Below are 14553 nucleotides of genomic sequence, written 5' to 3'. Positions count from 1 at the left end.
GGCTTGGGAATAGCTGTTCTGCTGTAAGCTTTGCTTGCAACCGCATTCAAAGTCATCTTTTCTGAGCCACTGGAAATAATAAAGATGAAAGAAGTGAAAGAGTTAAAGAATTGAAGAGTTTGTCACGTGCTTTCATTTGGGGCAATGTCCGACTTCACCCTGCTGGGTCTCTCAAGCCGATTTTGTTGTGGGTGGTTCTTGAAGCAATGAGCCCACCTGGGACAAGGCTGAAGAACTAGATCTGTGATTTACTGCATAGTTACCTCTGATCCTGCCTGGCAAGTAAGCAAAAGTTTAAAAGAAAAAATAAATCCCTGGTAAGCTGACTCAGCACCTTTCACACTGTGAGCTGTACACACAGCTTCTGAACTTTACCTATGGTCCGTGCTTCCAGCTAGAAAGAACCTTTGTGTCATTTTTCAGCCTGTCAGCCTGCAGTAAGTTGTACCATGAGCACTATGAATGTAAAAGCCAGCTCCAGAGGTGAGGAAGAAGCCTCAGGAATGAGGAGCAAGACACCGGAAGAGAGTGACTGCTTGAGAGAAGACAAGAGGAGACGAGCAATCCTTGTTGCCTACCTGATTGCAACCCTAGATCTGACCTTCCTCTTCATGCTGCTAGGAGTCATGCCTGTGAGTATGGGCTGTCCTGCTTCACAGTGTGTCTGTCTCTCAATGCTAGGCTGTGTAGTATTCCAGCAAAGTTTCTAGCAGGAGAGGAACGCGTGTTTCTGCCTAGCAGGCAAGCTGTGACTGTGGTTAGGGTATGCCCAGGCACTGGAAGCTGGTTTGTCATCTGTACTGCGGTAGCACCTAGAGCGCTTTCCTGGCCTGATGGTCCTGAGTGAAGCTGATGTTGTTTGTGTCTTCTTACTTGCAGTAGCAGAAATCAGAGGTTTCAGATTAGAGGTTTTTCTGAGGGCATAATAAGCCAGTTGTGAGTGGGAATCATTGCTTCTCCCTTACTGGACTCTTCTAACCTAAATAATTCTATGATTCTATAAAATATGATGGAAGAGTCTGTTGCCCTTCTTTCGACGTGCTCTGGCACCTCAATGTCTTTCTTGTAGTGAGACGCCCAAAACTGAACTTGCTGTTTAAGGTTGGCCTCACCAGTGCCCCCAGTACAAGAGGACAGTTACTGCCCTAGTCCTGCTGGCTACGCTATTGCTGATACAAGCCAGGATGCTGTTGGTTGTCTTGGCCACCTGGGCATGCTGCTGGCTCATATTTAGCCAGCTGTCGACCAACACCCCCGGGTCTGTTTCCACCAGCAACTTTCCTGCTCTTGTGAGGTCCTGGATCCACGATATGCCTGCTCACCCCTGTCCCTGGAGAGCCCCTGCCTTCTGGGAGATCTCTCTGCTGGTTTTGTGCCTCTAGCAGACTGCTCCCTCCTCCTGGGACTAAACCAGCCTGCGGTGCCCTCAGCCTGTAGTTTATTTATGGGAGATGGGGGTAGTCAGTCACCAGTCAGTTACAGTGGGTTTGGGGATCTGGGTGCAGAGTGTGTACCAAGGAAGCAGGCAACACTGGGGCACATCCACACCTTCCAGGAGCTGAACGGGGATCAGAGTTTTAAACAACTCTGAGCAGATGACACAAAACAAAAATGACAATCGAAAGTAGCTGTCCCTTGAGCATACGATTTTAAAATAAAAAAACCTGAAGGATTGTTGGCTCTTGAGGGTGTGCATATGTGGGGTTTTTGTAAGGTCAGGTTGTGGGTGTACCCTCCAGGTTGTAGGTAAAGGCAATATTTATCCTGTGTTGTGCTTGCATTGATTCTGTCTTGCTCAGTTAAAGAAGAGCCCCAAGACATCACCACAGTCATCTCCTGGGTGATGCTTGGGTTGCCTCAAGTGCAGGGTCTAGAGGCAGGGAGGCTACTTAAAATCTACCTCATCCCCCTTAGCAGTAGCTGAATATGTTCAGGACTGGAAAGGTGAAGGGTGCAAAATTGATGATTTTGATCACATCACCCTGATCTTTGTTAGCAGATGGTGTGGGATGGAGACTTGTGGTCTTTATTAAACAGCCTGTGTGTGACCCAATAAAGATTTCAAGTCTAGGTATGGAGAACTGAAGGAAGTGCTTGTTTGGAGCTGTAGTCCTCTCCACATGGACATCAAGCTCTTTATTCAGAAGTATAGCACGCTTTATTTTCCCTGATCTGCTGGGTTGGCTTTTTTTTTTTTCTTTTTTAGTACTTGGCAAAGAGCCTGGGTTTGGATTCAGTGGGGTTTGGCTACCTCCAGACAATCTTTGGTGTCCTCCAGCTTGTGGGAGGTCCCATTTTCGGAAGGTAGGTGAGAACAAGCCTCATGACCCTTTTCATAGCTGAAAAAGGCCAGACATTTTCATACTTTAATAAAAAACCCATCCAGTTCTGGTTCATAATCATGTTGAAATGTTTGAAGATTTCATAAATGGGCAAGGGGAAAATAAATACTGTAATTAGAAATACCGCAACATAGAAGCAGCCTTTTTAAAATTATATACATTTAAGCATAACAGTATACTGGAAACGGGCTTAACCCATCAGGGTCCTCAGAGCCCGGGTCCTACGACTTAATCCTGGAAAAGTTTTATAGCCACGTGTAACCTTAGAAACGTCTTGTGACTGGGAAACCTGAGAAAGAGGCTATTTATTGATGTTAAGTAGAGCTATCAATGAAACTAAGTGAAGGTTGTGTTATTTCTACAGCTGAATTGCACTGTATCTACATCAGTGTTTAGTGCAAAGCTGGACTTGTATGAATCTTTAAGAGCAATGAAGAGAGATTGCCCAGTGCTCAAACCCGATGAGCTGAGCTCCTCTGAATACCTAGCCCTCTTTTGGGAACTGAGCACTTCTGAGAACCTTGATGAGTGCTTCCCAGGGCAGATAAATGAGTGAGATGGCTGTGCAGCTCCATCCATCTTGTGATGACCTGCATGGTCCCACTTCTGACAACCTCGTACCGTTTCTGTACCAGGTTTGCAGATAAATTTGGCGCCCGAGCAGCCTTAGTTCTCTCCTGTGCTTCTGGAAGTGCCTTCTTCCTGCTCGTGTCCATCTCCACCAGCATCCCGCTCCTCTTCCTCTCCAGGCTGCCAGCAGTGTTCATGCATGGGCTACCAGGTAAGGTCAGTCAGGGTCGAGTGGCTTCCCAAATAGCTTTGCTGCAGTTTTGCTCATGTTGCTGGAAGTCAAAGGGCTCAACAGCACAAAGGCAGGCAGGAGGAACATTTGGTGGTCATCGGGGATGAAACGCTAAGAACACGAAATAGCAAGTGTATTGGTTATGGAAAGCAGAGCTAGCAGGCCGTAGTCCCAGGTCCATCCTCCTGTGTGACCTTGAATTGCTTAAACCTCATCATCCACTCAGAGGTGACAGTGACCAGCTGGCAGCAGTGCCATCCCAAACTTCTCAGCTGCCTACTTGCCACCACTGTATTTTTATAGGAGAGCTTTTCCCTTTCTCCTGGTAAAATAAACGTATTTGTCAAAATCAGATGTGATTACAAAACCACCTTCCGTTACTCACCAAACGGTTCTGCTTTAGTTGGCCTTTCCTAGGTGTTTCTAGTGAAAACAATAATCAGCCTTTAGCTGTTAGAAGTCCATGCAGCACACGCAAGAGGACTCAAGTTGATAAGGTGATAAGCCTCCTCTTGCCACTTGTAAAATGGTTTGCTTGAGAGGTTTGAGTATTTTTGTTTCCTACTACTGACAGGCTGAACTGATTCCGCTCAGCAGCATGCACAAGCGTTTGTCCCAGGCTTGCAAGGACCGTTTTGTGGCAGGCACTGTTTCTATGTCCTAAAAATGTGTATACCTGCTGCTCACACCCTGTGGCAAGCTTCTTTCAAGGGATTTTTTTCCCTGCAGGTGCTCAGAAGGTTATTACAGACATGACTACTCCTTCCCAACGTGCTGATGCGTTGGGGAAGCTGGGTGTTTGCTTTGGAATAGGCATCATCATCGGCTCTGCCCTGGGAGGTGTCCTCTCCACCAAATTCGGGTGAGTGGCCTGCTTGTTCGCTGCTGCCTTTGTTGCAACCATTGAGGGAGCTGCTAAGGATATTTTGCTTCCCCCTAGCTTTTAATATAGTGTCTTACTGCTGGTGGCAGTAGAGGATCGTACCAGAACTCAACATTTTGCTTTTCGTAGTGCTACAAAGAACTACTCCCACTGTTTCTAAAGAGACCTTGTTGGAAATCTCATCTTCTGTCTGCTTAAATTGATTTAAAGACAAGTTGATGTGAGAAATGGAGTCTATCTGGCTCCCAGTTGCCTACTCCTTGGAGCTGCACAGCCTGCTTTTAAGAAACGGAGTTGTACAACTGAGAAATGGAAATGAGGAGCAGTGTGAAGCTCGTGCTGTGCTTGGGGAATGCTCAACATACAGCAAGACCTTAGGAAAGGGGAAAGCAAGCTTGGGACAGTGGAGGAAAAGTGAGGTGGTCTAGCCCTGTCACCGCAAGATGAGGCATGTGCGTGCCACTTCCCTGGTTGCTTTCCACGGCCTGGCACATCGTGGCGGGGTGCCACCCTCTGTGCTGCAATAGGAGAGAAGTGCCTGATTTTACTGCATTTACCGGTCTGTGCATTATTGGTGAAGGAAGCTCAAAAGGTGTGTTTTGTTGGAGAGCTTTGCAGGCAGGGAAGTGCACATGGCTGTAATCTTCCTAGAAGATTCCCCAGCGTTTCTCTGGTGGAGCGAAGGCGGGGGCGAAATCCGTTGTGAACTTTTGAGCGTTTATTATGTTCTGCTTCTTTTATTATGGACACTTGCTTCTGCAGATTCAGGTTGGCATGGAAATAGGTTTTTTTCAACCTTTGTGAGCATTAGAACTGCTCTACAGCATAGGATAGAGTTTAAAGATTGTTAGGAGAAGTTCTGGCTTTCAGGAACTGGGCTTGTCCTGGAAGGGATCAGAGTGGCTGGCCAGTGTCAGTGTTTGCGTGGTGTCCCCAGCAGCGTGGCCTGCAGCAGCCCCTAGCGCTGTCCTCCCAGCCTGCATCCCTCCTCTGCTCCTTCGTACAGCCATGCTAGCTCATTAAAAATCAACTGCCCTGAACTTCAGGCAGCTAAGTCAAATGTCATTGATTTTTTTTTTTTTTTTTTATGACCCTTGTCCTAGCACCGTGACTGCAGACCGTACATGGTGATATGTCACCTGGGTGTTTTGCATAGAGCGCTCTTGGTCTCTGAACCCTGCCGTGCATCTGCGTGCATTCAGGTGCTGCAGTGCTGCTACTTTGCACCTCAAATCTTTGCAAAAGTTAATTGAAGACTTTAATCTTGCTACCTTAGGGAGTAGCCCCTGAAAACTCTTTGCTGCTGTCCCTTGGCGGTGTTGGGCTAAATTAATTGCTGCAGACAGTCTCAGGAGTTTTCTTCTACTTGCTTGAAACCTGCAAATATTTTCCGTAATTCTTTTGAGTTGGTGCCTGTTCTGTGTTGGCCAGTTGACACAAGGCTGGTTGGGAGGATTCACTTTGTAGTTATGTACTTACATAAAACAGAAACTGGTGATGTACATAATATTAAATAATTCGGGATTTTAAAGTATTTATAGATGATGATGGCTGAGTGGGGTTCTAATAAGTGTTATTTTTAATCGAATACAGTCATTGTATCCCTTTTGTATGTAACTGTCTCAAAGTAAAGGCCTCAGTCATCAGCTTAATCTTTGGTTATATGCCCATATTTAAATGTCAACATTCAAGTAGCAAAAATGTGCAGGATTTCACTTTTCAGCATGTGCAGCAGTGGCTGGTTTATAGAAAAATCAGCAGTGGGAGAGAATCCCCTGGTTCAGTTAATTAGTTAGACGCTTGAATGCAGTGTGGCTTTCGGATGCTGGCTTGGTGCTGTCAGACAGCAGGATGCTTCCAGGCTCCCCAGGCTGCTGTTTACTGAGAGAGCTGCTGGCCCTTACACTTTGTGCCTGCAACATAACACTGAGAAAAGTGAATGTTGCGCATAACGATGGGAAATTACACATCTGAAGAACTAGTTATCGCAGGGGTTGTTTCCCTGGCATCCGGCGGAGGGCAGTCCCGGCACGCAGTTTGTGCCTGGCTGCTGGAGCATCCCACTGCGGTAGGTTTGGGGCTGCTCTTCTCTCCCTGGCAGGGCTGGGGAAAGCAGCCTGCCTGCCGGCAGCATTTGGTTTTCTCCCTGGGGATCCTTGCATCCCGCTGTAAGGATGGTATGAATTCCCGTGAACAAGGGACAAACTCCAGCGTGCTGGCAGGGCCATTCTGACCACCCTGACATGCAGAGGGCTGGTTTGATTTTAGAAACAGCAGCTCCAGGCTGAAAAGACCACTTTGGGTGTTTGGTAGCAACCTTCACTGCAGCCAAGTCCCGACTGTGCTTTGAGACTATGCTTAGCTCCTCTGCCAGGCTTCTGTGCTAGGATCAGAGGAGCAATCCCCTGATTTTTAATGTTTTGGCTGATACTGGTGGTGAGCAGGAATTCAGCCCTGTGAGCAGATGGAGACAGCTCTGTGCCATGAAACAGCCCTCAGAGCATCCCAGCACCTCTGGCTGTGTCTGCAGCCCCAGCCTGGAGGGAAAGGAGTGGGTGTTGCATTATGGACATACCTGAGGCTCCTTGGCCCTGTTGTCGTATCCCACAGATTGGCTGTTAATCGTTCCTCCTTGTTTCCCACATTTGTACAGGAAAGCTCCAGCTCTGCTTGGAGCTGTGAAATCACTTCCATTTTATTCATAGAAGAACGACTCACTCGCCTTCCTTTGAAAATAAGTATTTCTGCCATGTCATGGAAGAGCAAAGCTGGAGACTTCTGTCCGCTCTGCATTCTTTGTTCTCCCTCCCCACAAAGCTGGCCAGCGTTCCCCGTCTGTTATTGACAGCATTGTTCACATGTTAGCAGTGGTTTGTATACAAGAGAGGGGGTAGAAATCTGTCTCAGTTCCTCAGCTGATGTCATTTTGGTATTATTCCACTGTATTGTATTTACCATTGATGTACTTGACCTAAAGAGCTGGTCTGTTGTTGTTTGCATTGTTGGAATAATATTTGTCAACTCTTATTTATTAAGGGAGCCCTAAGAAGTTGAAAGGCTTGTTCTGATTTGCCAAGGGTTTTTTTGTATGTCAGATCCTGACCTCTGCTGCTAAGCTGTAGCCACCAGCTCCAGCCCTTCCTCTCTCTAAATTACTACACTTTCCCCCATGTTTTCCAAAATTTTGAATGAAGCTGTAATAAAGGAATTGTGACTTTTAGTCAGGCCTGGACACGTTTCATCTGTGGAATGTGACTTTGCCTTTTTGCATCTAAAGTTGCTGCTCACCAGCTGGCTTCACCTTCCTGCGTTTAATTGCTGGATATCTTGTTCTTAATATGTATCCCTGTCCACTCACCTCTGTGCAAACAGTGCGTACAGCTGTGAAGAACATGCTTTCTATGGGCAGGGTGATGGTCAGGCAAAAGTACAGCACCTGAGGATGTGGTAAAAACCAATTTATTAACACAAGCAGTTGTAATCTTAACCATTTGGAAAGTGTTTGTGTGATTGTTCTTTTAAACTGGTGTTTTCTGGCCATTGATCAGGATTGTGGATATAAAATACTTAGCTTGAAATTCCCATAGTTCAGCTGAGGTCTCCAGGTTCTTGGAGATTCTGCAAACTCCATGACAGCCCATCCACAAAAGGTGAATAAGAAAAGGAGCGATGTTTGCTCCCTGCAGATGTTCCCTCCTCCCTGTACGTTTACTGCGAAGCTGTTAGGAGACCAGAGGCTGTGGGTTGTTGTGTACCCCTGGAGAGAAGGGATTTGGTATTTGTAGTAGACTTTTGTGGCAGTGCTGTAGGTGAAGGGTGAGAGGAGAAGGCTGGATTAATCTTCAAAAGAGGAAAGATGAGCTTAACTAACTAATTACAGAGATTTCATCCTTTCTTCTGGGGCTATGATTAATTGCATTTGGCTTCTTTCTTCTGTACGTCCTTGTTAGAAGGAAAGAAGCTTTGCTGCATGACCCAAGATTTGTTTGCTTTCTATGGACAAGGAGAGGTTTCTTCACTTTAGTGACTCAGCTGTAGGCTTAAATCTCTTGGAGCAATTATTCTTTTGAACTTGGGATTTTCCTGGCCAAACCCTTTTGGTTTCTCTTTTTAATATTATTACAGTAGGCTTTGGGGGTAGTCGTTTGTTTTATATATTTTTTTTCCCTAGCTGTGCTATTATCCTTCTTCCTCAAGGGGAAAAGAAGGAGCTTGTTTGCCCGGAGTAGGGAACTGCACTTCTCTTCAATAACCCATTTGAACAATGTCCTCTGGCAGGGAATTTCACATTGCTTCGCAGCAGAGTGGAAAAACTGTGGGTGTTGAAAGGGCTGAAGGTTGGGAGCTGGGAAGGCGGGTGGGAACATGGCAAAGGGTGAGAGGGTTGCGCTCTGTTTCAGGACAAAGCGGGGCATTCTGCTGCTGGGAGTTGCTCCTGTTCCCTTTCAGTAGAAACTGTGGTATTTCTCTGCCTGGAATGATGCTGATCGGCCAAGCAGCATGGATTGGTGACACTTGTACAGGCGTTGCTTTGTCCTTTGTGTCAAGGGACTTTGGGGAGAAGGACGTGGTGTCCGCCTGCCAAGCAAGTCGTCCACAAGCTGCAATGTCATTGATGGTGCCCTGTGGTGCCTTGGGAGAGAGGGAAGGGAACAGCGAACAGGGTGTTTGTCAGGGACCTGGTGGTTTGGGGAAGGTGCAGAGGGCCTCAGTTGTGACCTTCTGTGAAAAATGAAACTGCACAAAAGAGGATCCAGAGATTCTTTTTCTCATTTACTCTGCATGACAACAGTCTTAATTTTGGAAGCTATAATCCCAAAGATTGTCTGCGAAGGTCTGCCTTAACTGGATCTTGATAGAGCTTCATGCATGTCATCACAACTTGTGAGGTCAGAGTTCAGGTCTAGGGCACGTTTCTCCTCTCCTCTATTCCCAGCACCACAGCTTTCTAGTTCTGATGACTTGTTTAACCTATTCTTGAACCTGAGAAATGCCTCAGTGCACTTTGGGTGGAGTTCACCTAATCTTAGACATCTACAGTGGAGACAGCTACACCTAAACTTGCTGTTCAGACCCTGTGTGGTGATGGAGAGGCCCAGGCACTTCTGCAGCACCATTTAAGTCATCATGAAGCCGGCCTGAAACAGCTCAGGGAACAGTCTGCTCCGCAAGCTTTCTTCTTGCTCAGCACCTGAGTCCAAAACACCAGCTCTGGCTGCCAACACATTGTGCCTGTGGATTTTGAAGCTGGATTGTGAACGTACCAGAATTCACCAGGATGCAGGTCCTGCGCAGTTTCCACTGTCTGTGCTGCCTTCATGTAACAGCCAGGTCTGTACATCCCCATCCCTTCCTTCCTGCAGACCTCTACCCCACCTACTACTTTTAGGCCACTAATTTTAGCTCTGGTCCCATGGCTTTCTCCTATTTACACGCTGGAAGATCTCACTGGCACTGCAAAGGTGCCCTCGTTCCCCCTTTGCAGACCTTCAATAAACCTGGCTCTTCCACGCTCTCCCTACAAGCCCAGATCTGAACTTTGGTGGAGGGAGGCATGATGATGGGGCTCAGAAGCTCCTCTTTGCTCCTTCACCCATAGGTGGGGCCCTTTCTCAAGGGAGAAAGAGGGGTGCTCCGGGCAGGAGCCAGCAGCTCATGAGAGGGGAACCCTGTGCCTTGTGGCTGCCCTCATGGGCATGGGGTGTATCTGAGGAAGGCTGGGCTTAAGTTGACCTAGTGGGGTGCTGGTTGGCAGCCCTTCCTCAGCTTTGTCAGGAGTTCCGCATTTTCCTTCAAAACCCTCATTCCTACTTAGTTTTCTGCAGGATTTTGGTGGGAATGCTGTGAGCATGGCTGTGCGAGCTCACAGGGCATGTTCACCTGCCCCTTCTCCCCACAGCACCCTTTTCTCCAGGGCATCTCTGCTCTTTTGGGCTAGCTGCTTCATCTTCCCAGGGAAACCATGATGAAAAGGCATTTTAAAAAATGGAGAATGTATCCAGAACTTGCTTGTGTGGCTGGTTCATGCTGCTTAGACAGAGAGCTGAGGTTTGGGGGTTACTGGGAATTGACTTGTACCAGAGCCATGGGAAGAGGGACTCCTGGCATGCTTTGCCTGGTGCCCCTCTGTGGTTTGAGAGTGGTTATCCCAGCAGACAGACAGGAAATAAAGAGGGGAAAAAATACCTCTGGGGGAGCTAAGGAAAGTTCCCTGCTGCCTTCTCCAGCTTTCATCGTGACTGGGGGAGGCTGCCTTGCCTTGCCCTGCCTGCCACCCCATACCTGACTCTTTGGAGTCAGAAAGTGAGGGGGCGGCAGTTGAGCGAAACCCCGTTTTGTGCGCGTGGTGGCTAGATCGCAATCAAAAGCGCGTGTGTTTGTGAAGTTACCTCTGCTAAACAACTGTGGGTGTTTGAACACCGCGCCCCTTTGCTGGCGCTTTGAAAGCGCTGGGTTTCTGTGCAGCGTGGTGCCCTGCCCGGCCAGCTGATAGCTGTGTTCCTGCAGGGTGGTCTTGAGGTAGTGGCTGATTTTTTTTCTTTCAAGCCTGGCTTAAGAGTTCCAAATAATAAGTGCAAAAATGAGAAGAAAAACTCCCAAACTCCAAAACCTGGAATTTTATGGAAAGGCACAAGGTGTTTTGGGTCTGGCTACGCTAGTGGAGGCAGTGATGGGGGGTTGAACATGACCCTCGCCATTGTGCAGGTTACACAATGAGGCAGTGTCTGCTCATGACTCACTGGAGCTTCATCTGCTCTTCCCACTCCTGGAATATTTCACAACTGGGCATCAAATCCAGCAGTATCACTGGGGACTGAAATCCAGGGGAAATACTGTTTTCTTTGTTAACAGAAAATAGAAAGCACAGAATAGGCTGTGGTTAAGCCCCTGAAGTGGGATCTGGGACTTGGTTCTGCTGTGATTTTCCTGTGATGTGAGGAAGCTGGCCCATCCCTCTCCACTGGTGTTCTTCATGCATGCTATGGGGCAATAAGATGGTTTTTCCTTCCCTCTCCCAATGTGTTTGCAATGTTGTTATTTAGGTTACACAGCCCTTGGGATGCAGACTCTTTCATGAGGTGCGCCCATCCAAATACCTGCTACCTTGGAGGAACACATCCAGTTTTGCCTGGATGTATCCTCTTGTTCATCCCCTGGTGTCCAGGGCAGGAAGAGTCTTTGTGAGCCCAGCTACTGTCCCATTTTGGGGGCTTGTTTCTTTTCTTTTTCTTTTTTTTTTTTTAATTATCAAAAGCAAGTGCCAGCCTTTTGCTGTTTCAGAAAAGCAGCAGAAAAAACCAAGCTCAGCCAGCTATCAAGTGCAGTGGTGGCAGAGGTTGGGAGTTGAAGTGCAAAGCTACAGAGCTGAGCCCAGCAAGTACTAGCAGAGGGACCTGGAGAGCAGTATGGGTTGGCACAGCCTTCCTCTGTTCGTGCCGGGGCATGTTCATATGGACAGCTCCCTCCTTTACATCTCCTAATCCTGTAGATTCAAAGGGTCATGCTTACATTTCATTCTGATCTGCTTTGGTGAATGAACCCAGCCTTGTGGTGAGGTTGGGGCAGGATGGATGTGGTGCTTGTGTGGGAAGGACTATCAGACGAGGGAGGGAGGGAGGGAAGTTCAGGATGAGCGGAAATGTGTTGATTTGGCACATGAAGGGTGGATTGGGAGGAGTTAGACTTGGGGAGCTGAGAAGTGAAGGTCTGCAGGAGAAGGGCTTAATGGCTTTTAGATGTATTGGGTCATAGGGGGCAGTAAGACTGGGGCATCAAGGGTCTTGGGCTGGAAGGAAGTACTATTTCCAGAACAGACTTTCATTTGCCATGAGGGATGAAAGAGGACAGCACATCCACCCCTGCTGCTCTGCCCCGTTTTCCCCCTGCCTGAAATATGGCTGCTGTAAAGGATGGGTGGAAACTCGTTTCTGGAGGAGTTTGGAATTAAATCCTCCCTGTGCTTCTCTTGGCTGTTGCTACTGGATTGATGGGATGTGCAGGAGGCTGCCAGGTGGATGGGGAGATGCAACCCCATTGTCACAGGACGCTGGTTCACCATGGTCCTGGGTGAAGGCCAGGCTGCTTGGATGGGGTGCTCAGAGGGAAATAAAAAGGGTGTGACCTTTACATGAACTGCACCAGCTCCTGTGGCCCCACCCTGGGTTTTGTTTCTTTGCAGTCTCTTTATGAAACCCTGCTCACAGCCACTGCACCAGTGGCAAGAGCCAAAGGTATGTGAAACATTCAGGCAGTGAAAGCAGCCAGAGGGCAAAGAAGTTTGTGAATGGCCATCTCCAGGCTAACCCCAGTGCTTGTTGGGGCTTGTCTCTTTAACCCGACAAACCATGGGTTATCACAGCCAAGGGAGAAGGAAGTTCCAGCATCAGAAATGTTCTCCGTAACGTTCAGAGTGCAAGCTCCCGGCTGCTTGAGCTGAGCCCTGTGCTGTGCCAAGCGGTGCAGCAAATGCCCTCAAGCATCGCTGGCAAGGAGAGGTGCTGATCCAAGAGGAAGGCAATGCTAATGGTGTGATGTGAGAGGCCAGACACTGTGGTGAGGGTCTATCAGTGCCCTGTGTGGTGAGCCAGCAGTGGGTCTGAGCCATAGCACGTGCAGAAGCACTCCCAGTTTGCCCAGCAGGCGTTTGCAGGAGTTTGGGCAAAGTGCCCTACAGGGTTGTATCCCATTTTGGGGGACTTGGAGCAGCAACTCTGGAGTAGCAGCATGTCTCATTGTAATTGTCTATTGCTTGGAAGGTGGCCTGGGAGAGATGACACAGACCGTACATGTTCTCTCTTCAGCAGAAGCGCAGCCATCATGCTTTCCAGGCTGTGATTCTTTCGGTCTCCCACTGGGGATGTCTAGTGTGGATTTTCCAGAGGATAGGAATTTAGCACTTTTGGAAATCTGGTCCATTTAAGGTAGATCAGGATCTGAAAACTTTGAAAATTTTTGAGCATCTGAGGTTTTCTTGTTTACTTGTTACTATAGCAAATGTTGCTTCAATTTTTATTTATTTTTCTTGATGGAGAGGAAATTATATGTCTAATATTTTGTGGTCTGTATGCAGTATTAACTTGAGTAGTCTCTCTAAATGTTCCTTTATTCCGTGATATTCTAGGCTGAAACTTTTGGACCAATTACTTCTTTACAAAACTTCACTATGAATCCTTTTGAAATCTGCACCATCTTTATTTTTATGGGATTTGGTTTGTTTCTCTTTTACCCCAGGGTATGTGATCTGAGACATATTGAAGTCATTGGAAGTGGTTCCTTTGAGTTTAGTTTTAAATCAAGCTCTGGGTAAAGAAATTTGTAGAGGAAGGAAGGAAAATTCCAGAAACTTAAAAAGATTCCTGCAGGATATTTCATTTAAAAACCCAAGTAATTAGAAAAGCCATCTGGGGAGGATCTGAGCACTACTTACATGCGGCCAGTCTTAAATGTTGTTCTCAGACTTTAAAAAAAGAGGGATGAAAGACAGTAATGGTTATTAAATCTCAGCACGCTCATGGGTCGGATTTTTAAGCTCAGTCCTTACAGAGGCTTAGAAGGGCTCTTTCCTGACATAAAGCTGTGTAACAGATTGTCTGTGCTGTGTGTGACGGGTTCCTTTCCCTCCCCTTTCTGACTGTCCGGACATAGCTGGATATGAGACAGACGATGGATCGATTCTTCTGGCTCATGTTTTCCAGTGGAGTCCTGGATGTTTCCCAGTCTTCCAGGAATTACTTATCAGAGCAGAAGGAGGCGTACTTCTAGATGAACCTATTGATGTTTAGAAAAAAATTTGGAAACTATTTGCTGAAGAATTCCTTTAGGGTAACCGGAGGAGCCTGTGGTTGGTGACACCAGGCTCACGCCTCACTGCACCCACGCGTGTTCTCATTTCATGCGATTACATGGTCTGGGATGTGTAATTGCCCAATCGTAATCTGTTCATCCTACCAAAAGTTGCATCATTTTGATTTTGTCTGGGTGCTGTGTGGCAAGCTCTTCTCAGATGGAGTTTCTTGGCCTTTGAAGGAGTCATAATGTTTTTTCCTGTGCTTGTGTATAAAGCCTGATTGTTACTTTTTTAATGATTTTATTTCTTGGGGATGGAGGTTTAGCTGTGGCAGGGGAGAGTTTACAATAGCTAGAAAGTACATCTGTGTCAGAGAGCTGCTCTGAATAGCAGTGGAGCTAAATTGTTTGAGAGGTTTCCAAAACACAAACACTTCCATGACTATCACAGCATCTAGTGTGAGCAAATCCCATTTGCCCTTCTCCAGCTCTGCCAATTCATCCCATTCTGTGCTGGCTAGAGACCTGGTACCTACTGGGAAAGGGAAAGTAACCAAGAGCCACGTGCGTTAAGTCACCTACGTCAGCCTGACAGGACCCAAGGTCAGACGATTCAAAAATGACTGCCAAATACCTACCAAGAATAATGCAGCTAGGAGATAAGGCCTCGCCTATCTGCAGCTCTGCCCTGAGAGGGGGATGTGGCAGCAAGCTCGGCGCCGGGCTGCAGCCGCACCTGG

The 14553-nt window shown here is 47.3% G+C and overlaps 1 protein-coding gene across 1 annotated transcript in view; it reads left to right on the top strand.

The window, feature by feature from the left end:
* The first annotated feature begins 458 nt into the window (after positions 1-458).
* Positions 459-14553, top strand: part of SLC22A18 (solute carrier family 22, member 18) — a 59015-nt gene continuing 44920 nt past the window's right edge. The window contains exons 1-4 of the mRNA XM_010145324.1: positions 459-632; positions 2207-2304; positions 2978-3123; positions 3874-4006. Of these exons, the coding sequence (XP_010143626.1) occupies positions 459-632; positions 2207-2304; positions 2978-3123; positions 3874-4006 (551 nt within the window). The remainder of the gene's footprint in view (positions 633-2206; positions 2305-2977; positions 3124-3873; positions 4007-14553) is intronic.

Source organism: Buceros rhinoceros, unplaced genomic scaffold (assembly GCF_000710305.1).
Source record: "Buceros rhinoceros silvestris isolate BGI_N320 unplaced genomic scaffold, ASM71030v1 scaffold7681, whole genome shotgun sequence".
NCBI classification, from domain to species: domain Eukaryota; kingdom Metazoa; phylum Chordata; class Aves; order Bucerotiformes; family Bucerotidae; genus Buceros; species Buceros rhinoceros.
The sequence above is the reverse complement of the archived record's forward strand: the minus strand, read 5'-3'. Positions and strand labels throughout refer to the sequence as shown.